Source organism: Ahaetulla prasina, chromosome 9 (genome assembly GCF_028640845.1).
Source record: "Ahaetulla prasina isolate Xishuangbanna chromosome 9, ASM2864084v1, whole genome shotgun sequence".
NCBI lineage: Eukaryota > Metazoa > Chordata > Lepidosauria > Squamata > Colubridae > Ahaetulla > Ahaetulla prasina.
The window spans coordinates 30,890,748-30,915,249 of NC_080547.1; the positions used below are offsets into that span (position 1 = coordinate 30,890,748).

Consider the following 24,502-nt stretch of genomic DNA (forward strand, 5'->3'; position numbering starts at 1 on the left):
ATGAAGCTGTAAAATCTCACACCATATAATTTCAATTGTTTCTAAAAGCCACCCAAGAAGGCCACCTCTGAGTTAATAATATTAGCCATGACCAAGGCTAGGCCATAATAAAAATCAAAGAGTAAATTCATATTTCATGTCAATGAGCAGCAATAAGCAAAGAAAAGAAGTTACTGACTTTACAAACTACTAACAGGTCTCCTTGGGAGATTAAATTGAATTTGCAGAAACTGGGAAGAAGAAAAGATCATGGTGAAACATATTATGATTCATCCCTTGGCACATTCTTCAACGGTGCTAAGACAGAACCTGCAGACCTCATTCCAATTTTGTATCAAATTTAATTTCCTACAATACCTCTTCTGACTTTTGAATGCACATTACTGTATTCCTATTGCCCAATTTTTTCCAGAACATAAAAGACTGTTTGCCATATCCATTTTCTTACCTAACAGTCCCCTAAAAGAGACCTTGGCTCAAGATTTCCTAAAACATGGATTTATTTTGAAAGTTGAAGCTGCAGTTCCTCTAACACATCACTCTCTTTAATTGAAAGTCAGACTATTTTTTAGCCTCAATAAATTGAAATACTCAGGTTATTAATTTCTATATTATTGCATTATTCTGTGCCTTTTCTTTCTATATCATACCTGATATTGTATATTTAAGAATACTGGAATAACCCTGTGGTATTAAGACCAACAGAAGCCAACTAGATGCTATGACCCTATTATCTGTTCATATACAAGGGAGTGTAAATAACATTCTCAGCCAAGAATGGTTTGGCTGTACAATTCGTACAGTTAATTGCAGGATCCGATAACATAGAACAGAACAGTTGATAATTTTTTAAAAAAATAAAAAGCAAAGGAGAGAAGTGACTTCATCTTGCTGATATGTTATGATTGACAATGCAGTTTGCGAACATGTGACTTTGGCATTGCATTTTTGATTATTGATTGACAATACTGATTTGGATTTTTAGACAAAATTTCTTCTTTCTCTTCCCTGCCCCCCCTTTCTCAGTGGGCATTTTTATTTTATTTGGAGCAACTCAGAAGTAAATATAGGTAAGTCGTCGACTTATGACCACAATTGAACTCAAAAGTTCTGTGGCTAAGTGAAACATTAGTTAAGTGAATTTTGCCCCATTTTATGAGCTTTCTTTCCACAGTTAAGTGAATCACTGCAGTTGTTAAGTTAGTAACATGACTATTAAGTGAATGTTGCTTCTCTGTTGACTTTGCTTGTACGAAGTTCGCGAAAGGTGATCACATGACCCCAGGAGACTGCAACTCAACAGGTTACATACCTCTTAAATATGGAATCAATTACCAAGCATTTGAATTTTGATCACATGACCACGGGGATGCTGCAATGGTCAAAAGGGTGAAAAAAGGTCATAAGTTGCAACTCTGAACAGTCATTAAATAAACTGTTATAAATTGAGGATTACTTGTAAATAAGTTAAGCTTGTTTATGAACAAGCTCTAAAGCCCTTGAGAAGTTCCCCTTCTTACACCATTAAAAAAAACTTGCTGATTGATTCCTACTGTTTGCTTCCTCTTTTTCACCAACTACCAAGATCCCCTTATTCCATGAAAGCTAATTTTCTCCAAATATTCGATGAGGCATTTTCTGAAAATCCAAGTATGCAACAACAGCATTGAGAGGACAATCTCTGGCCACATGTCTGGCTGTCCAATCTGTATCGTCTAAAAATGAACATCATCATAACAACCACGATCATTCGATTTATGCCTCAAAGAAGCCCTTGTGTGCGTGTCCCAGAAAGGGATTAAAGGAACAAAGCCGCAGGACAGGAAATAAATGGTACATTAACTTTTGCAGTTGAAAACAATAAAGTCTATTATGAGGAAATAAAATTAAAAGGATTAAGAGAGCAGCATTAACAGACAAGTGACAAATCAAGTGTAGCCCCCATGACTTAAGTGAAAACAACGGAGAAACCCCGTGAGTTTACTTTAAAAAAAAAAGTTCTTTGCTTCTACAGTTTCTGAAAAATGATGAGAAATTAGGATTTATATAGAAGAGCATTGACTGATTAACCATATGCCCTGCCTCCCCTCCAGAAGCTCAAGCCCATCAGGTTGTCCTCGACTTATGGCTACAATTGACATCAGAATTTCCATTAATAAGCAAAGTGGTTGTTAAATGAATCACACCCAATTTTAGGATGTTTTTTTGCCATGGAATTGCATTTAAGTGAATCATGCAATCGTTAAGCAAATTCTGCTTCTCCCATTGACTCTGCTTGTCAGAAGCCAGTTGGGAAGGTTGCAAATGGAGATCCTGTGAGCTTGAGACACTTCAAGTGTTCTAAATATATGCTGGTTGCCAAGCTGAATTTTAATCACGTAACTGTGGAATGCTGCAATGGTTGTAAATGTGAGGACCGGCTGAAAGCCACTTTGACAGTTGCCCTGGGAATTAAAAGGAGCAAGGCTCTCTGGTTTCACCCATCACTTCCCAAAACCAAGGGTGATGCACCAGCTATTCAAACAAGGAGACTTCTGCCTCCCCCAGAGTAGGTAGGTTGCCCTTGGCAACTTTAACACTTGTGGATTCCAACTCCCAGAATTCTAAGAACTGAGGTCCATAAGTTTTGTTGACAACCGGTTGGGCACTTTTCTTGATAACCAGTTTATAATTTCCTTCCTGGTTTTTTTTCCTCATTTCCTAATCTTATGCACAGCCTTAGAATCTCCTTGTGTCTCCCCTCCAATCCAAACAGAAGTCCACCCTGTTTAGTTTTTCCAGATCAGCTAAGTGTTGCCACCTAACTTTGTAAGGTTAAAAATACATATCAGCATGCTTTCAAGAATTAGCCTTTCTTTCTCTCATGTTCTGCCTGTTTTGTCTGAGAGCCCAGGCATGATTTTCCTCCTGACTGAACTGTTCTGGATTAGAGGCTGGCCTCTATCCTGGTTTCTTCAACCACACTTTCCTCCATAGACCACAAAAGCTGAGTTCACACAAATGTGCTAAAGAAACCAAATGATCACATTGGGCCCTGCGGGAAGCTAGTTATTATAAAAGCACAACCAACTCCCTGACTAAATAGCCAACCTCAGCTGGAGTTGGTTTTATTCAAATTTCAAGACGGTTTTAGAACAATTATCCATGGCTTCTGGGTTTTGTTCCTTCTTGAGGCGAGTCCTTCAGAGAATCCAAGTGGTACAGGTTCTCTTTAATTAGTGGGGGTTTTTTTTATATCTGGTTTTCGGGCTTCCCACCTTGCGCCAAGTCAAATGGTTGAGCAGAAGTCAAACTCCTTTTATTAAGGAGTTGCAAGCTTGCAAAAACTCTGCGCCTGGCTTCGTACCAGCCACGGGCTGGGTTTGCTTGTTCGTGGCCAAACTCTGACTGTGGCTTACCATCTTTTTTTAAAAAAAATATATATTTTATTAAACTTTTTCTACATTAAAAACATAGAAAAAAAGGAAAATATTACTTAACAGCTATTTGTGGTGTTTTTTCTTATAACAATAATAACGTGCAATGATTACAAACATTAAATTGTATGTATTTGTGTTCTTGTATAAACTATGTATAAACTATAAACTATGTATAAACTATGGTTTATAGTTAGTAACTAAATATCCTTATCTATCTCCTTTTCTATGACTGCGGCTTACCATCTTAAAGAAAAGGGGGAGCTTTAGGGGGAACCTTATTTAGCAAGAGGGGGCCGTTGATCATCCAGGGAGGCGAGGGCGTCCCGCAAGGCAAACCGGGCTTCGCAGCCAGAGGCGTGCCCGGGGCGGGTTCGAAGACTACACCTCCCAAGGAGCTTTGCGCCGGCAAAACAAGGGGGCGGGGCGGCGGGTGCTTTGCAGCGCTGGAGGAGAGGCGGTTGTGGCTCGCCAGGCGATCCCGGCTGCGAGCGGCGTCTCTTCCCGGCCATGTCCGCCGCCTGTTGTCGCCCCCACCCCGCTCCGGAGCCCACGCTGGGCAGGGCTATCCCCGGCCCTAACAAGCTGCTCGACTTGGCCGAGGGAGTCGCCTTGCCTCCGGGCGACTACGGCACCACGCCTGGCGGCACCCTCTTCGGAACCACGCCTGGCGGTGAGCGGAGCCGCTGGAGGGAAGGAGAGGTTGGCGTGCCTCTGAGCATGCAAGGAGTGCGCGCTCAGAGGGGGGAGAGGAGGTGAAGAGGCTCCAGAGGCAGAGCCACGGGAGGGAGAAGAAGCGGTGTAAAGGGCGTCTCTGAGCACGGAGGGAGCGCAGGGAAGGCAGGAGAGAGGGTGTTAGGAATGCCTCTGGGCATGCAAAGAGCATGCAGAGGTCTCTGAGCACGGAGGGAGCGCAGGGAAGGCAGGAGAGATGGTGTTAGGAGTGCCTTTGGGTGTGCAATTGCAGAGGTGTTAAAGAGTGCCTCTGAGCATGCAAGGAAGGGAGCAGGAAAAGAGAGTGGAGTGCCAAAAGTATGCCTCTGCCATGGAAAGAAGGGCAGCGGGGAGTAAGTGAAAAGGAAAGGGGTTGCATACTTAGAAGAGGGGAACAAGAAAGTGGGTAAATATAATGCTGCTGGGCATGGGTTCAATCCTGCAGGCTAGAATCAAATTGTTCTTCTGAGAAGTGAGCAATCCAGGGCTTACCCTGAAATGGTGCCCAACATTTTGACTCCTTTCTAGTCTTGCTTTCCAAGACGGGCAGAAGGTTCTCTCCTGCATAGCAGGACCAGCAGCCAGGCTGGACTCACTCAGTCTTGCCAGCTTTTCTGCACTTACTCAGACTCTTCATTTTATCAATAAACCCTTGAATCCTGTGTGGGTAAGAGAAAGGGGGATTCACCTCAAGAGGGAATACCAGAATGGGTCTAAATCTGAGACTGGCTTCAGACTACTTCTATACTTAATGGAAAAGGCTGGCATTCTTCGAGCACACACACACACACACACACACACACACACACACACACACACACAGTGGAATTAGGATCCTTAAGAGGCGGCATATTTCTTTAAAATGGGTCCTAAGCCTGCTTTGTCATGAAATCTCTCAATTTCTGTAGAAAGACAATGCATAAATGAGTTCAGAGGCCACAATAAAATATAATGGAGTGGAATATTCTTATTTGTCTAAAAGGAAACAGGGTGGACATGGATCAAGCATGCAGTAGGGATTTTCCAGCTAGGAACAGCCTTTCCTGAGAAAATGCTCAAAACAGCTAGGGAAGTAATATCCCGTCTGAAACATGTTTATGGATATGAGGATCCTGGCTCAGAGAATAAATGTTTATCTCCAACTTGGTGCCTTTCCAGGTTCAGATTAATTAATACTTAGAATTCTCAGTGGCTCCCTTGAGTACCTTAACAGTACAAACATTGGCCAGGGAAGAAAATACTCTGCTTTGAAGGTAATGGGGAATAGTAGTTGAATCCTAGAAACGTTTACAGGAGACTAGAAATGAACCATGGGTCATTAAGGGCCATTTTTTTAATCCAACAGAAAAACCACTTTTCCATAAAGTGTGCTATAAATTGTGAATGTGCTGTAAAAACAAGCGTTGCACAGAAAGGTTTTTTGTCCCAGGCTTTGGTGTAGGAAACCTGACACAAACCTCTTGAACTACAAACTCTGCAGAATAAGCTTGCTTTTTTTCAGATTACAGGCATGCCTAGCTGTACTTTTTAGCTGCATTTGGACCAGATGTATTGTGTAAAAGTGGGCTGTAAGAGTAGATAAATGTAACATTGCAACATTTTTGGTGGCGGGCAGACGGAACAAGATATATTTTCTGCCTGACGTGTATTTAGGAGTGCACAAGTAGGAACTCTTCCAAAATAGCAATACGGGTAGTCCTCAACTTACGACCACAGCTGAGCCCAAAATTTCTGTGGCCAGTGAAACATTTGTTAAGTGAATTTTGTACCCTTTTATGACTTTTCTTGCCACGGTTGTTAAGTGAATCACTGCCATTGGTAAATTAGTAACAGAGTTAAGTGAAATTGGTTTCCGTATTGACTTTGCTTGTCAGAAGGTCACAAAAGGGGATCACAACCTGGACACTGCAACCATCATAAGTACGAATCTGTTGCCAGGCATCTGAATTTTGATGCGACCATGGGGATGCTGCAACGGTCTTGAGTGTGAAAAAACAGTCATTAGTGGCATTGTAACTTTGAACGGTCATTAAACGAACTGTTGTAAGTCGAGGACTACTTGTATCCAATGCAGTAAAATACAGTGGGTACCGTAGCTTATTTGCTTTCTTAAAAACAACCGAAGTCTGAATTAAAATGTATTTGTTAAAACTGAGCCCCCTTGAAGCCATAGATTTGTAAATATTTATTTATAAACCATCCATGTGTCAGTTGCAGACTCAGTGTGATACATGGGTAAAACTTTTGCTGCTTCTGTTTGTCATGAAAACAGACAGGCTGATGCCTGCAATCTCAAAGTTTAAGTCCTAATTACTGATGCAAAGTAGTGAGTGCCTTTTAAATCTGGATGCATTTAAGGGAACGTTAACAGGCAGTCCATTCTGGAATGTATTTTGGGGGGCTGGAGAAGAGGCACATGGCAGGTCATGGGAACTGGGCATCAGTAAATGCAACTTAAATCACAAGGGTGGACTTCTAAACTTACATATTTTTGTGCAATAAAATGTGCAACTTTTCTTAGCTGAGGTCTAGTGTGTTAACATGTTCACTAAAAAGAGAATAACTTAAAAGTATTCATAACTGCATAATTTAAGACATCGTGGCAGGTACCGTGTTGAGACTTAAGCATGACTTTGAAGAGCAATTCTGCTTTGCATCAGAAAAGAGGAATGTTGGTAATGTTTTATTAAATTTGTATGCTTACCCGACTCTCAATGGCTCTGGGTGTCCCCCAAACAAAGAAATTATAAAAGGTAAAAATAAAAGATGGCAGGTGTGAGAAAAGTGGTCTCACTGGTGAAAGTCCTGGGTGCAGAGCCAGGTCTTCCTGGCTCTTCTAAACAGAAGTGTGAGGACTATCCAGATCTGCGGTTGGGGTGGACTATAGCCTTATAGAAAACCTGTGGTTGTTTCTTCCATGCTTCAACATATTGTGTATTGCATCATCTGCCATTCTGAGAAGTTATTTTTGCACGTGGTTTGGATTGCAGTAAGTACAAATCAGAGAAGTATTCAAGTACAGTAAGTACTGCTACGGAGAAGATGTACTTCCAGAGTCCCAACAGACAACATTGTTTAATTGTTGTCCACTTTTCCAGTTTCTCTACTTGCACAGGATAACTTTCCTGTCCTCTCTGCTGGCATCACCCAAAGCAGGGGTCTCCAACCTTGGCAACTTGAAGCCTGGCGGACTTCAACTCCCAGCTTTGCTGGCTGGGGAATTCTGGGAGTTAAAGTCCACCAGGCTTCAAGTTGCCAAGGTTGGAGACCCCTGACCCAAAGTGTGATCGAAGCCATCTTTTTTTCTCTATCACTAAGCAAAACGCTCATAGACACAACTTTAGGATTGTTGAAATTGAAAATACAATTTCCATAGTAAAGGGGACCTTGAGTTTCAAGGTCTGGGCTCTTCCCTTTGAGTATCTTCTGTTATTTAATCATCCAGTAATTTTGTGGCATTGTCAGCAACAAGCAAAAAAGGAAGGAAGGAAGGAAGGAAAAAACATAAGGAATTTGTTTTATTTGACCGATAAGCATCAATGGATGCATTTGCCTGCTTTCTCAATCAGTTGAAAAGCCTGTCTGGTGTTGCAATCTGAAATGATGCCATTCAAAGCTATTGTTGCTGTGTGGAGGAGGGTGAGTTTACAGCTGCTTTTCAGTAAATCAAGAAAAAAAATCTATGACTAACGTGGAAAAGCCACATGAACAACCTACAGCGCTTTGGTTTTCTATGACCTAACATTGAAATAAGTAGGGGGAATTTGATAGAGCAAACTAACGTATCTACAGGTAGTCCTCAGTTCATTTAGTGAGTGTTCAAAGTTACAACGGCACTGAGAAAAGTGACTGATGACTGTTTTTCACACTTACAACTGTTGCAGCATCCCCATGGTCATGTGATCAAAATTCACATGCTTGGCAACTGACTCATATTTAGCAATAGCAGTTGCATTTATATACCATTTCACAGGGCTTTCCATCCCCTCTCTAAGCAGTTTACAGAGTCAGCCTATTGCCCCCAACAATCTTGGGTCCTCCTTTTAGTGGACTCAGAAGGATGGAAGGCTGAATCAACCTTGAGCCCATGAGACTTGAGCTCCAAACTGCTGGCAGCTGGCAGAATTAGCCTGCAATACTGCATTCTAACCACTGTGCCAGCACTGCTCTTAATGTATGATGGTTGCAATGTCCTAGGGTTGTTTGATCACCTTTTGCGACCATCTGGCAAGCAAAGTCAATGGGGAAACCAGACTCACTTACAACCATGTTACTAACTTAACAACAGCACTTAACAACTGTGGCAAGGAAGGTTGTAAAATAAGGCAAAATCCACATTGGGTTCAATTGTGTTGAGTTCAATTGTGTTTGTAAGTCGAGGATTTATAAGGGAAGTTTGCAGCATTTCTTGGGTTCTTTGAAGTCAATCTTAGGTGGGCTTAAAGGGGTGCATAATGTGGTTTAGAGACAAATGCTCTGAGAATTTTTGGTTCCCTACATTTGTGCACACAGCTCAAGGATCAATGTGAGATTTGCACAGTTGCAGCAGAAATCCTTGAGCTGCAGAATTCTGGAGCTGGAAGGAAGCATGTTCAGCTCTGCTTGTTTTGTATTGCATAATAGTTTTGGGCTGCCATCCAGGCTGCTCACAAGGTAACTCTGTTATCATTTCTGGTGTCACCTTGATGAACTCTAGCAGGTTGCGAATCATGTGCTATGAACAGGTTCCAAGATGAACAAAGTAATTATTTACCAAGGAGAAAACTTTCGTGTTGGAAGAGTCTTATGGAAAGACTGTGGTTGCTTCTTCTGTGCTTCAGCGTATTGTGCATTGCATCATCTGCCATTCTGAGAAGTTATTTGTGCACGTGGTTTTGGATTGCAGAAAATAGACATCAGACTGTTCTGGCAATAGTGTTTTATTCTGTGATTTGACTGTATAGCCTGAACTTTTTCTTTTTTAATGATTTTTTTTAAAAAAAGTTTGGCTTTGAAGTAGAGACAGGTCTAGACCAGGAGTCTGCAAACTTGGCTCTTTTAAAACTTGTGGACTTCAACTCCCAGTGAAGTCCATAAGTCTTAAAAAGCCAAGTTTGCAGACCCCTGGTCTAGGTGAATCCAAATCCTTTAATGGTTGCTACAACATCTAACACAGCTTCTCTTGCAAATAATACAGCTATGGTGTCCTACTTCTGGTTTTTAAAATGTAGGGAGAGTGAGTGGGTGTTGGATGCTTTTTGTCTCTGACTGTAGAGCAGAAGAATGTCCATAAAACCTGAAAAATGACTGTCTGCAGATGGTTTTGAATGGTTGCTCATGGTCCTCTCCGCTCTTTTGAGAGGTGAAAAAAAGAAAATGTGGTGGAAAACAATCTGACTGTAATTATCATGAAAGAATTGATGTTCGCTTCTTTCAAATGTGCTAGCAAACTAGCAAAGAAGAGAAATAATCCTGGGTCTAAACTATACATTTAAAACACACTTGGCCAAACAGCTGAAGTATTTTTGCAGTCTATTGCAGAGTTTTTCAACCTTGGTAGCTTGAGGATGTGTGGACTTCAACTCCCAGAATTCCCCAGCCAACCACACATCTTCAAGCTGTTAAAGTTGAGAAACAATGGTCTATGGACAGAGCAAGTGCATTTCCACGTGGAGAGAACCAGTGGTAGACAAAAGAGCAAAAAAACACTGTGAGATGGAAATAAAAAGTTTAGGATTAACAAATAAAGCTGAGCTAGACCCCAAAGGGGGAAAAGATGAAGACTGACACACTGCTCTATGGAAACGTTACAGGAGATAACCGAGAAGGGATGAAGTCATTTTGTGAGCCGAAAACCTGGGAAGGGGGAAAGATAACCAATTACCATAAATCTAATGCCAGAAGTGTTGTGTTGCACATTGGTTATTTTTTTTTTCCCTAGCCAAATGCAGAAAGCCAGTTTGCTGCACATGTCTCTTGTTCTCCTAAAAATTAAATAAAGATAGTGATTTGTTTACATTTTCCCATACCTTTCCCTTTCATCAGGAAGAGATTGCATAATGCAAACTGCTAACTGGACTAAAATGTATTGTTTTCCTCCTGCTCTAAAGCTGAGCCTGGGGAAAGGGAGGTCGTATTTCTGATGGGGAAGTGTGGTTTTGAATAGGGCGGTTAAAGTCTCGTGAGCCACAGTTTTTTCAGTTCCAGCCTTAATTTATTGTAATTGTCTCTCCTTGACCCCAAGGAGGATCCCTCAGAAGAAGAAACACTTTGCTCTGCACAACAAGATCATGCTGATAGTCCTATTTGTGGTTTGTTTTGAACAGTCTCAGATTGCCCCTGGGAACATGGCCAGTATGACCAGTGTCACAACACTTATGTTAATGGCATGGAGGCATGGACCTGGCTCACAACAAACATTCAGCCTGTGGTGGCCTCGGAAAAGTTCATGGGCCTGGTTTTTTGTGAAGCCCATTGCAACCACAGCTGAAAAAAAATTACAGCCAGGCGTGATGGTGTTTGGAACAATTGGCTGCTTGGGGGCAATGGAGAGTTAAGTTAAAGAAAGTAAGATTGATTTTTGGACTTTCAGGGTAGTCCAGACAAGAAGCCCAGCTAGAAGTGTTAAACTCTGTCCTTATTGTAAAGGCACATGAACAGAACCTTGCAAAACTCTCCTTTTACTCTCCAATTAAGTAGAAATAGTACTTCTCAAATGCCCTCCACATCCTTTTTCTTTCTATGGTTTGAGAAATCTCTTGGATGAAGGTTACTTAATCTGCAGCTCTTCCTCCTGTCTCCCAAGGTCTTTTCCGCATACCATTACACTGTTCCCTTTCTGTCGGAGGAGTGACAGAGCCTGGGGACAGAGTGAAAAGAGGAATCAGCCTAGAATCATTATATAGCCACAAACTGACTAAGTCCAACCTCTCTTGAATTCTATTATCTAGCACCAAAATAGTGCTACTCACTAGTTCACTAGATTCCTGTGCACAAGCCAGAGCAATAAATCAGTTTGAATGGAATTTAACATGTAGTCTTGGTTTTTCCATGCCTGACATTTTCTGACTTACTAATAAAGGGCTCTTGTCCAGGGAGACCTCCCTTTCATGAAGACTCAGGTCAGTCTTCTCCAAGCTAGGTTGGCTCCAACTGCCAGAATATCTAACCAGCATGCTGTTTTTCCGAAAAGATTTGGGCATTGCAAGCCAATACATCTGGAAATTCCAGGTTGTTATTAGCAATAGGATTTAGACTTATATACTGCTTCATAGTGCTTTACAGCCCTTTCTAAGTGGTTTACAGAGAATTAATCATATTTGCCCCAACAAACTGGGTTTTCATTTTACTGACCTTGGAAGGATGGAAGGTTGAGTCAACGCTGAGCCTGTCAGAATCAAACTGCTGGCAATGAGCAGTGAGTTAGCCTGCGATACTGTATTCTAACCACTTTGCCACCACGACTCTCACCATTATTTCTCCTTCCAGATAAGAATGTGTGAGGTGGTAAAATAAATTGGGAATCTGATTTGGAATGCCAGCAAGAAACGTCCATTTGCTTTCAGAAGCATGCTGACCAACATACCATCCCAATGCAAATTGATTGCCTCATTCGTGTATGAGACCAACTGATTTTTGTGGTACATATTCTATGCAGATTAAAGAAGAAGACAAGAAGAAAAGAATAGTCTGCATTGAACAAAAACAAAACAAAAGTAGCTATTTTGCCTTCAGAAGGTCCAATATATATCTTCTTTGCTTCCATGTCACCCTCAAGAAAAAACAGATGCTAACTAACCCCTTCCAAAACTTGCATTAGAAACCTAGAACATTACCCTGGAGCTAAAAACTTTCCTTGTGTAACTTGCAGGAGACCTTCAGTAAGCTGCCTTGTAAGCAAGGAACATCCTTAGAACCCAGAAGCCTAAATTTCGAGAGCGGTGTTAACAAACTGCATCTAGTTTCAAAGGTCCAATCCACACCTAGACCTCCTATGTGTATTTTTCATATGAGTGAGATCTGCTCTTCCAGGATAAAAAAAATGCAAGGAATCTCTTGTGGAAGAATGATTGGTGACGTTGACAGATTTTACGGAAATGAATAAATTGATTTCTTTGAAGAAAATATTTTATTGACTTATTTATTTATTTATTGAATTTATATGGTATCCATCCCAACCAGCAAAGTAACTTGAGTGGCTTACATTTAAAATCATAACTATGAAAATATTAAGAACATTAGATACAGAAATAAAAATGAGGGGAAGCCTCTTACTGACTCTTTGCATAAACTTACAAAAATGAACTTGTGATTTATGGTTTTGATGACTAGACACGATTATTGAAAGAAGAAAATCATGATATAACTTCAGAGAGAGGGGTTAAAATATGCTTGTACTTATAACTGCTGCGAAGAATATTAGAAGTGACTTCTTTAATTTTTGCTATTTTTCTTCAGCTTTTCCTCTTGCACGTTTTGCTTTTTCTTCAATTTTTTTTCTTCATCACTTTATACTAGCTTTGTTCGTTTTTATTGTCTTGTTTCAAAGTTTCATATATATGTATCATAGAATATTTGTAGCTTGGGAATTGAAATGAGGGATCCTTGGTGTTCTCCAAGCTTGCTTGTTTTCTTGCAGATGTTTCATTATCCTAGGCCCGGGATGGCAAACCTATGGCACGCGTGCCACAGGTAGCATGCGTAGCCATATCAGTGGGCAGATGAGCTCAGCTCTGGTGCGCATGTGATCAGGAAAGCCCATTTTTCTCTTTCACCTGGCTCCAGAGCCTTTCTAGGAGTCTGGGGAGGGTGAAAACGACCTTCCCCAACCCCTGGAGGGCCTCCGGAGGTCAGAAATGGCCCATTTGCCAACTTCCGGTGAGACCGGAAGGAAGGGCCGTTTTTTGCTGTCCCCAGCCTCCAGAGCCTCTCTGGGAGTCTGGGAAGGGTGAAAATGGCCTTCCCCACCACAGCCCCTGGAGGTCCTCTAGAGGCCGAAAATGGACCATTTGCCAACTTCCGGTCCCTCTGGAGGGACCCCACCCGGAGGGTGGGGGAGGCTGTTTTCGCCCTCCCCAGACTCCTAGAGAGACTCTGGAGGCTGGGGACAGCAAAAAAACAAGTCTTCTGGGCCATTGTGTGCCGTGAGGGGGGGTGTCGCACATGCATGCCAGGGGGCGGGGCAGGGTGCAAAGAATTATAAATGTGGACACACATGCAACACACACCCTCGCCCCCTTCCTCCTGGCACGCAATGGCAAAAAGGTTAGCCATCACTGTCCTAGACTATCACTGATGATGCAAGAAAACAACCAAGCTCGGAGAGCAACATGGACCCCCTCATGTATGTATAAAATCCCATCCATACACCCAGTTGTTTCCTGTTCTTAGGAAGCAGGCAATCAGAGGGTAGAGGCCTGAACACCTCCGTCTCCCCTTCAGCAACTGAAAATATTTCAAAGCCTCTGTTTTCACCCTGCCGGGCTATGGCATTAAGCAAACAGGAGTCCTGAGCATGTGTCTGAATATAAACTCAGGGATATAGACCTCCAGTGAACCCCTTATGAAATGTTCTTGCAATAACTGGTACAGTGACAACTTTTCTAGGAAAACAGTCTTTGTTCTGCGGGTGTTCCAGCAGCTGGCAGGCGTCAGAAGCAGCGAAAGCCGCTTGTCTGCAGATCCTGATTCATTGCTGTTTAGTATCGGGTGGAGCTCTGCGCTGTGGACTCCCAACTGTTGAATCCCTCCCTGCTCCACCCACCTCATTCCTGGAAACGCACCAAACTTCAGAGGGTTGGAAAACAATTTAGTTCTAATTGCTCCAAACGGGGAATCTAGTTTTTAGCCAAAAGCTAAATATCATTGTTTTGCATTTAAATATAAATTTAATTCAAACTGAATTAATTTGATAACAATTGTTAGGATTATCCCCATATTTTTAATAATATCTAGTCAGCTTAAAATTCCAATTGAGTAGCAAAAATACGTGCACACAAAAGTCTTGGTGGGGACCACAATTCCACCTGCCTTTTTTTAATTACTGGAATTAATTAAATCTAAGGCAACTACTGAAGTTTAAACCCATGCTTTGGTATTGTTCTTGTTACCCAGATGCCCAGTTACTCTCCATATAACGCTAATAACTCTCCATCTCATCAAATCTCCTTCTAGACTGATCAGTGTGGCTTGATTTCTCTAAATGTGGCTACATTTTGCTCTTTGACCTCTTCAGTGTTAGAATTAAGTCTTCTTGCTGTCTTTACTTGCTATCTCAGAATTTGTGATGTCTGTGTGTTTGAATTGGTGAATGACCACAATAAAGTTTACAAATAAGGCAAGTACCCACATTGTGGTTTTGAGGTTGAAGTTTGGGGTTATTGAGTTAACGTTAAACCCTAAAAAAAAAGTTCTGATTTTCTTGGCTTGAGTTTTAAAAGATTTATACTTAATGCTATATTTGGAAGCTGCCTGGCCAGCTCAATGTTGAATACAAATTCTGAAAATATACACAATTTTCCTTCTAATTCACTGTCATTACATTCTTGCTGGAGGAAAGTTGCAAAGGCAGAAAGAATCTTGTTAGGAACTCAGTAGGAACAATAATATTACTGGATATTTATCTGAAAAAGTCTATCATAATGACAAATAATCTTGCTCTTGAATCCTGTTGTCAGCAGGCAGAGAGAGACGTAGACTTTCAGGTTCAGTGAAGCTGAATCAAGCATACAAAAATATCAAAACCGAAAAGACTACATAGCCAAAATTATCTGTAAGGATTCCTCTGCTGTTAATGCACAATCTTTTTTTTAAAGGAAGACTTGTACATTTTTCTTTTTTCTTGGTTCTATTGAAGTGGCAAAAGGCTCAGTTACAGCTGAAAAATGTAAAAAGCGTGTAGCTTTCTTAATGCGTGGATGAAGATCTAGGATTGGTGGCTATTCAGGACTTGATTGCCTAATGTAGAATATATATTTCAAAACTAGGAGTCAGTTTCTCAGCCCAGCCAGAGGACTTGCAAATGTCTTATGTACTGCAACTGTTCAGAAGCAAAATAAAAGTACAAGGCTCCTTCTAGTGGTCACCGCTAAACCTATCTATTGCAATAAAGGGATTTTTTCTCTCTCCTGTTCTAATAGCCTCCCATGAGACCTTTCTTGTGGTGGAGAATATCTGGGAAAGGTGACAAAACAGGAAAGGCAATTGAGACTCTAATGTTGTGGGACCATCTCTGCCTTTCTTTCTTCTTGGAGGCTGGATAGCAAGTAGCTCAAGAATGGGGTGTGAAACCTTGACAACTTTAAGACCTACTGCCTGCGGAAGTCTGGGAATTGAAGGGCGCAAGTCTTAAAGTTGCCAAGTTTGGACACTCTTCTAGACAAAGAAGAACCAGCAATTCTTAATGATAGAATAGACCTTGAAATAAGCGGAAGAATCATATCTGTTCACAAGTTTTATGCAGCCGCCACCGTTGCAAACTTACAAAGATTGCATATCATCCCTTGTTTTCCTTCTGTTGTTCTTGCCCAAAAATGGAAAGCAAGGCTAATGTGCAGTTCTCCTTGTAAAACTGTCCAGATAATCAGATATGCCTGCACATAAGCAATTATATTATGCTACTTACTTCTCAGTTAGTATTAACCATCAGTGCTTCAGACTCTGTGTCATAGAGACGGGTTTACTGGCCAGCTTTCATTGTTGTGGAAAACCATGGTTTTCTGACCATGGATTATGATTAACCTCAATCTATTTTGCAGGTTTATTGGCTTCTGTGCATTACCCCTTACTTTCCTCAGGAGTTTCTGCTTTTTTATGTAAAGTAGCCTGATTCTATTCTTAAACAGCAAAGAAGAAAGACTCAGCTATATTGTGAAAACAAGCCAAAATCCAACCCTGATTGTGGAAGGAAAGAAGCTGTTGAATATTAAAAGTTCAGTCTACTTAGATATGGAAAGATTTAACATTTACCCATAATGGAGGAATGGTTGGTGAAGTTTAAAATTTTTCCTGAAATTAATAAATTGACTTCTTTGGTCAGCTACAATCATTGGTGACTGGAAGCCTCTTACAGACTTTTCGTATAAAACTGAAAAAAATGAACTTATTATTTATGGTTTTGATGATTAGATAAGATAGATTATAAAAAAAGAGCAATATGATATAACTTTAGAAAGAGGTTAAAATATATTTTATTTAAAACTGCTGTGAAGAATATCTCAAGCCACTTATATATATAGTATACATTTTCCTTCCTTTTCTATTTTTATACAACTTTCCTTGCAATTTTTCTTGATTAATTTTTCTTTTCTTTTTTCATTAATTTCCGTTTGCTTGTATCTTCTTGTTTAAAAGTTGAATAAAAATTATATACAAAAGTACAGTATAGATAACATGGTAGGTTAACTGGAATTTCTTTCTGAGCAATATTTGGTTCTTTAACCCTCTGAGAACAGCAGTAAATTGTAGCTATCTTTCTCTTATAGGTACCCGCATTATTTATGACCGCAAATTCTTAATGGCGTGCCGAAATTCTCCAGTTGCCAAAACACCACCTTGCAATCTTCCAGACATTCCAGGTGTGACAAATCCAAGTATGGATGAGCTCCAGACAGAGATCAACTTCATGTCTGCTGACGATGAGAAACCAGGCTTAGGTGTGTGGTCACCTGTACGAATCACAATACATGGTTGCTGAGTTGGGTTACACGCATTGCTTTTCTCTGTGCCAAACCAAGATAGTCTGGTCAGGTTTGATCTGTCGTAAAACCCATAGATGCTTCACCATGAGTGCTGGGTCTACTGACCGCATGAGATTTCATGTGCATTGTGAATATTTTATTTATTTGTATTTATTTGTAACCCACCTTTATTATTTTTATAAATAAGGTGGCAAACATATCCAATAGACAGACAGACCTTCTCCTATTTTCCCAACAACAACAACAACCCCGTGAGGTGGGTTGGGCTGAGGGAGAGTGACTAGCCAGCTGGCTTTCATGGCTAAAGCAGGACTAGAACTCAGGGTCCCTTGGTTTCTAGCCTGGTGCCTTCATCACTAGATCAAATAGTTATACTGCCAGTTCTCCTGTGGAGAGGAGATGCTGCCACTATGTGAAAGACAGTCTCCTGCTTTCTAGCCAGGTGCTTTAACCACTAGACCAGAGGTCTCCGACCTTGGCAACTTTAAGCCTGGTGAACTTCAACTCCCAGAAAGCCCCAGCCAGCAAAGCTGGCTGGGGCATTCTGGGAGTTGAAGTCCGCCAGGCTTAAAGTTGCCAAGGTCAGAGACCCCTGCACTAGACCAATCTGGCTCTACATCCACAAGCCTAGGACTCTTATCTATCTGATTTCCTAGAATAACTATTGCCAGCTGCACAAAGCCTGTGGAGTCCCATTTAAATTCCTTACACAATTCTGCATCGGTTACTATCTGGGAGTTGAAGTCCACAGGTCTTAAAGTTGCCCAAGTTGGACACACCGGTGTAGAATTTCCTACTAAATGATTTAGATGGGGGTGAAATTCACTTACCTTCCCTACTGGTTCGCAAATGTGCGCACACCATGGACGTGCTTGCTTCGTGCGCGCGCACCGTCTACACGTGTGCAAAGTGTCACAAAACAGCAACGTCATGACATCCGTGTGGGTGGGCGGAGCCTCCCACAGGCCACCGCTACCGGTTCACCTGAGCTGGATAGAACCGGCTGAATTTCATCCCTGATTTAGATGCTAGGAAAAGACGTTAGTTCATTATAGAGGAAGTGCAGCCTATTGGCAGCTGGTTGACTATATTTCATCCATGTTCAGAAAGTCTGCGTCTGTTTGAATACCAGAAATGTTCTTTGTTTTCCTTCCCTAACTTTGGACATTCAACGGACATCTTCTTGGAAGCTGCGAGGCAGGGCATGCTGGACAAAGAAGGGCCTTAATTAATTTTGTCATTCCCATGCCCACTTTACAGCTTCTGTGAAAATTATTTATGTAATAATAAATTTCAGTGAAATAAATGTTTAATAAGCTTATCAACTAATATCTATCTTTATACATGATCACATACAGGTAGTCTTCGACTTACAACAGTTCCTTTAATGACCATTCAAAATTACAACAGCACTGAAAGAAAGAGACTTATGGCTGTTTTTTACATTTATGACCATTGTAGTACGCCCATGGTCATGTGATCAAAATTCAGATACTTCGTATTTATGAAGGTTGCAGTATCCTGGGACGATGTAATCCCCTTTTGTGACTTTCTGACAAGCGAAGTCAATGGGGAAACCAGATTTACTTAAGAACCGTGTTACTAACTTAACAACTACAGGGATTCACTTAATTGTGCCTAGAAAGGTCATAAAACGGGGCAAAATTCACTTAAAACCAGGGCCACAGTGCCACAATGGTTAGAATGCAGTACTGCAGGCTAAGTCACTGCTCACTCCAGGAATTTGATTCTCACCAGGCTCAAGGTTGACTCAGCCTTTCATCCTTCCTGGTCGGTAAAATGAGGACCCAGATTGTTGGGGGCAAATAGGCTGACTCTGTATTTATTTATTTATAATCAAATTTGTATACCGCCCTTCTCCCAAAGGACTCAGGGCGGTTAACAGCCAGTTTAAAAACACAGTATAATACAAGTTGAAAACAATATAAAATTAATATAATTTATGGCCAAAATACTAAAAACTAACAATAACAATAAAACTAAAACCCCATTAAAACTACATTTTTAGGGTAACCCTGCTCGATGGAATAAAAGAGTCTTCAGCTCGCGGTGGAAGGTCCGGAGGTCAGGGAGTTGACGAAGCCCCGGAGGCAACTCATTCCAGAGGGCAGGAGCCCCACAGAGAAGGCCCTCCCCCCTGGGGGCCACCAGTCGACATTGTTTTACTGATGGTACCCCGAGGAGGCCCTCCCTGTGGGAGCGCACAGGTCGATGGGAGGCTATTGGTGGCAGTAGGCGGTCCCGTAAATAGCCTGGTCCTAAGCCATGGAGTGCTTTAAAGGTGGTAACCAACACCTTGAATTGCACCTGAAAGACCACCGGAAGCCAGTGCAGACGGCGCAGGAGAGGTGTCACATGGGAGCCACGAGGTGCTCCCTCTATATCCCACGCGGCCGCATTCTGGACCAGTTGGAGCTTCCGGGTGCTTTTCAAGGGGAGCCCCATGTAGAGAGCATTGCAGTAGTCCAGGCAGAATGTAACGAGGGCATGGGTACTGCTTAGAGAGGGTATATAAGTCTAAGTGCTACTGCTGTTGCTACTAACAGAAATTTGGGGCTCTGTTGTGATCATAAGACGAGGACTACCTGGAGTGCAGAAAAAAAGTTTTCAACTGCTTAACTCTCGCAGCTTGTTTCAGAATACAGTAGTATAGCTTTCATGTCAGAATTGTGACTTAGTCCCAAGAATGTTGAGTGTGCCTGTGTCTTTTGTTTTTGTTTGTTCAGGGTCTGTATTTTTTGTCCTATGATTATAGATTGTGATTGCAAATGAACCAAGTTGAGATGGGTGAAGTTTCTTGGAATTCCCCAATTCTCAGTATCTTTGCTGACTGCTTTACTGCAGCAAAACCACTATTGAAACTAGTAACCAAAAGAGATTTTTTTAAAAAGGGGCATATTTTGTTTTCTGCTGGGAACACTGAAGTAAATTTTGCAAAGATTATAGGCTTTTACTGCCTCTGAACCACCAGCTTTCAAAGCAATAATTCTGTTGTCCTTTGCCAGACTGGACTGCTGAAGGATTATAAGTTGTCAATTACTATGTATATGTTCTTTTTCCTAAAGTCGCACTCATATATATATATAAAGTAGTAATGAATTTCCACAGTTAAAACTGGAATGAGTAGACTCTCATCCCTCTTTATGTTAAGGAAAACGTTGAGAAGTAATGCTTTCAAACATATGTGTTCTGTTTCCCTCCCCCAGTACTCCCAACAAAGAGTCAGTCAAAGGCCTTCTTTTCTAGTTTATTTACATACATAAATGTTCTGGCCATGTCTAGCCACGCGTCTGCCAAGTCTCTGGAGATAACAAGGAAATTATAGATAAGGCCAGAGTTACTTACGAATATATTCTTCCCTCCATTGAAACAGTTTGCCCACACAAATTCACTGCTTTGTCCAAGACAAAAAGCCAGGAAGTTCCGCCTCCTGCTTTATAGCCCCTGTGGGTGTCACTCCGTGACTCATCATTCTTTGACTCTGTCCCAACGCTGCCTCTGCTGCGCGCGCCGGTCACGTCTGCACAGTCTTGCATCAAGCCAAGTTTGTTCTTGGGGCGTTGCCAAATCAGAAAAAGGCCCGGGGGAATCAGGCCTTGCCAGCCCCTCCTCTTCCTCCTGGGTGGGTGCCAGGGAGGGAGAGGGCCCAGGGGAAGCAGGTCTTGCCAGTTCCTCTTCCTCACTTTCTGAATCATCCTCCAGGATTCCAAGTCCGGGAACCTGGGTCACAACAATATGTGGCATCCAATGAATACACATGAAATTGAGATTTTTGTCAATTCCAAAGGAGCTTTTTCAAAAGGCAGCTGGATTTTGTTTTTCCTTGAAGACATTTTGCATGTCATCCAAGAAGCTTCTTCAATTCTTCTTCAGAACTGAAGAAGCTTTTAGATGAGAAGCGAAACGTCTTCAAGGAAAAGCAAAGTCCAGCTGCCTTTTGAAAAAAGCATCTTTGGGACAACCATGACCTGGATGACTGAGAATCTCCATAGACAGTTTGGTTAAATCATTTCTTTCTTTCACAGGTGAAGAAGCCCAGTTCGACATAGATATCTGAAATCTCTCCCTTGAGGACAGAGGAGTCGTTTTATTCCTGATGAAGATGAGATATCAATAACGCTTCCGGAAATGAGAGAGGCTTATAGAATAGCCCACGCTATGCAAAGCTTTTCAGGATATATGGTTCATCGTATTAAAATAATAATAATAATAAAGCTGGGAAAAAGAGGACATTTCTTACTACCTAAAGACTGAAAACATTGGTGGATTTTTTGGGTCTTTAACTTCCAGGGAGAAAGGATGCTAAAGAGAGAAGGAAGGTTGTTTTTTGTTTCTGTGCCTCAAATCTTAGTGCCTTTGTTCCATAAACGTTGAGTTGAAGCCAGAGACTGACGCAGGGACACTTAAGTAATCATGTCGGATGTAGACAATTAATGCAGTCTCAGTTGTCTTTCATTCATTAATACAGAAGTGGGTGTTCTCTTATCCCCATCAATCGTATAACCTGTAAATCTCCCCTTCTTGAGAGTGATTGTTTGTGGCCAAAATTTTATTACAGCATCAGCACCCCAGTTGGAGAAATGTAGCAGGACCAGGAGGAACCTGGTGACAAAAAAAGAGAGAAAAGAGTGAGATGCTTGCTCAATTGCTTTGCACTGCAGTTTTTCCTCAGATTCTGTAAGAATTTAATGATTTGATGAAAACAACTCACCCATATCAGCAGATTGTTTGATATCACCCCTGAAAGAAAATCCCATTTTCTTTTCGATTCTGAATGTGCTGGAGGAAGCAAATTCTTCTCTTGCTCTCTTTTTCAAAAAAAAAAATCTAAGAAAAAAATGTCTTTAAGGTGGGAAAATGTTGCTGTGGACAAGCAGGCGGCCTTGCAAGTCCTTGTTTTTCTTTCTTTACAGGGCTAGGTGTAGATCTGTACACATTCTTCACTGTACCGAAAATTAAATAAACTGTTAAAATTGGTGTATGAGTGTTGGATGAAGCCGATCGGTGTCCTTTCTTTCCACAAGCCTTCCTGTTGTCCATGACAGTTGTATGTTGTTAGTGATGAGCATTCTGCATTCTATTTAATCTGCAGAATATGTGGACTTTAATTCCCAGAATTCCCCAGCCAGCACAACCATTTCTGAGAATTCTGGGAGTTAAATTCTAGAAAGAGCTTAGGTTGGAGAATCTAAGGGGTTGGATGGTTCAATTATTCATTCATTTATATCTCTCCTTTATTATTTTTTTATAAATAACTCAATAATAATTCATCAATGAAGACAAATACATGAGTCCTAGGATAATAGCAATAGCACTTAGACTTATATACCACTTCACAGTGCTTTATTAGCCCTCTCTAAGCAGAATCAGCCTCTTGCCCCCAACAATCTGGGTTCTCATTTTACCCACCTCGAAAGGATGGAAGGCTGAGTCAACCTTGAGCAGGTCAGGATCGAACTGTTATTTATTTATTTATTTTTTATTTATTTATTCGATTTTTATACCGCCCTTCTCCCGAAGGACTCAGGGCGGTGTACAGCCAAAAATAAATAAATAAATAAATAAATATTCAGCATATTGCCAACAATTTGGGTCCTCATTTTATCCACCTCGGAAGGATGGAAGGCTGAGTCAACCTTGAGCCTGGTGAGATTTGAACTGCCAAATTGCAGGCAGTTGGCAGTCAGCAGACGTAGCCTACAGTACTGCACTCTAACCACTGCGCCACCGTGGCTCAGACTCATGCTGGAGCCCATCTTCAGGGAATTCCAGAGTCCGAAAGCTCAGAAGAGTAAATCTCTAATCCCAGTGACCAACCCAAATTCTATCTTGCATATATAATACTTTTCCCTCTTTCTATTTTTCCCACAACAACAACTCTGTGAGCTGTGTTGGGATGAGAGAGAGTGACTGGCCCAAATTTACCCAGCTGGCGTTCATGTCTAAAGCAGAATGGGAACTCAGTCACCTGGTGATTGGCCCAGAGTCACCCAGGTGCCTTTCATGCCTAAGGCAGGACTAGAACTTAGAGTCCCTTTTTTCTAGCCTGGTGCCTTAACCAATAGATCAAATAGTTATTATTTATTATTTATTATTTTTATTTTATTAAATTTTTATACCGCCCTTCTCCCGAAGGACTCAGGGCGGTGTACAGCCAAAGTAAAAACAAAGATATATACAGTTTAAAACAACAATTAAAAAGAGCAAATTTTAAAGGCCGATTATTAAATTTTAAATTAAAAAGTTAAAAAATATTAAAAACCCAATTAAAATACATCACTAATTATGCCAGTCCCGCTTTAATGAATAAATATGTTTTGAGCTCACGACGGAAGGTCCGAAGATCGGGCACTTGACGCAGACCGGGGGGAAGTTCGTTCCAGAGCGTCACTGCCCCCACAGAGAAGGCCCTACTCCTGGGGGCCGCCAGCCGACACTGTTTGGCGGACGGCACCCTGAGGAGACCCTCTCTGTGCGAGCGTACGGGTCGGTGGGAGGCAAAAGGTAACAGCAGGCGGTCTCGTAAGTACCCGGGTCCTAAGCCATGGAGCGCTTTAAAGATAGCTACCAAAATCTTGAAGCGCACCCGAAAGACCACAGGAAGCCAGTGCAAGCTACGGAGCAGCGATGTCACGTGGGAGCCACGAGCGGCTCCCGTTACTACTCGCGCAGCCGCATTCTGGACTAGCTGCAGCCTCCGGGTGCACCTCAAGGGCAGCCCCATGTAGAGAGCATTGCAATGTTATATTGCCAATGCTCCTGTGGAGAGGAGCTTCTGCCATTATGGTGTAGTGTAGTGTAGTGGTGTAGTGTAATGTAAGTGTAGTGGGCTACACTTGCATGGTCTACTGAATCACAAGCAAATCCGTCCCTTTGTAAGCTAGCCTATTGTACGATTCCTGCCCTGTGCTTAGCTTACAGTACTGTGGATCATGTGAACCCAGAAAAAGAGTAACTACCTGATCAGTAAGTTTTAGTGCTGGCTATATCTTGCTACCCTTGCCATCCCAAGTTCAACTTGAGGGTCTTTTAATTGTCTATAAAATTTTTGAAAGATGACTTAACAATATGGATTCCCATCCATCACTATCTTTTCTTGGGGTAAAAATGTGGGGGGCTGTCTCTTAGCTATAGTGCTAGATTTCTGGATTCAGGAAGAAAAACAAATACCAAAGTCACACCCAGTTGTTATATCAAAACAATGTACAAATGTACCTGAGAGGCAACAGCCTGGCTGATCCAGCGTATTAAGCCAGAGTTCAATCAATTTGGTTTTGTGAGAGCATCATGTGTTAAGCAGTCCAAGGGAAAATGGTTAGTTGTAATTACACAAAGATTTAAAACAATCTGTGACCCCACTTTTTGATTAGCTTTCCAGCATAATTCAGCTCTACCCAATTCATGTTTGATCTCACTATGCAATAAGTTTAAATGGGGAGTTTAGTGCATTCTATGTAGTCTGTGCCTATTCAAGTAAATGTTAGTAGAAATCCCATTTTGCAAACTTGTGCTAAGGATTTGAAGGCAGGGTTTCATTGTGTTTATGGCAATAGAGCTGTGGCCCTAGAATCTTGTCACTTGTTTTTCCACCAGCCTTCATATGCCTTGCCATAGCCAGCCCTGCTCTTAGACAAAATGAGACAGCTGCCTCTAATGGCAAATGCTTGGTGGGAA

The 24,502-nt window shown here is 41.6% G+C and overlaps 1 protein-coding gene across 1 annotated transcript; it reads left to right on the forward strand.

Annotated features, from left to right (window-relative positions):
* The first annotated feature begins 3,827 nt into the window (after positions 1-3,827).
* EIF4EBP1 (eukaryotic translation initiation factor 4E binding protein 1) lies at positions 3,828-21,805 on the forward strand. Its single transcript, XM_058194135.1, has 3 exons — positions 3,828-4,089; positions 16,592-16,762; positions 20,854-21,805. Exons 1-3 carry the CDS (start codon positions 3,927-3,929, stop codon positions 20,883-20,885), a joined length of 366 nt encoding a protein of 121 aa, XP_058050118.1. The 5' UTR covers positions 3,828-3,926; the 3' UTR covers positions 20,886-21,805.
* The last annotated feature ends 2,697 nt before the right edge of the window (positions 21,806-24,502 follow it).

Excerpts from the sequence above, each read along its gene's own strand:
- EIF4EBP1 (XM_058194135.1), top strand. The coding sequence starts at position 3,927 with ATGTCCGCCGCCTGTTGTCGCCCCCACCCCGCTCCGGAGCCCACGCTG. Across the intron at positions 4,090-16,591 it reads CTTCGGAACCACGCCTGGCG|GTACCCGCATTATTTATGAC; the intron begins GTGAGCGGAGCC and ends TTTCTCTTATAG. Across the intron at positions 16,763-20,853 it reads CGATGAGAAACCAGGCTTAG|GTGAAGAAGCCCAGTTCGAC; the intron begins GTGTGTGGTCAC and ends TTTCTTTCACAG.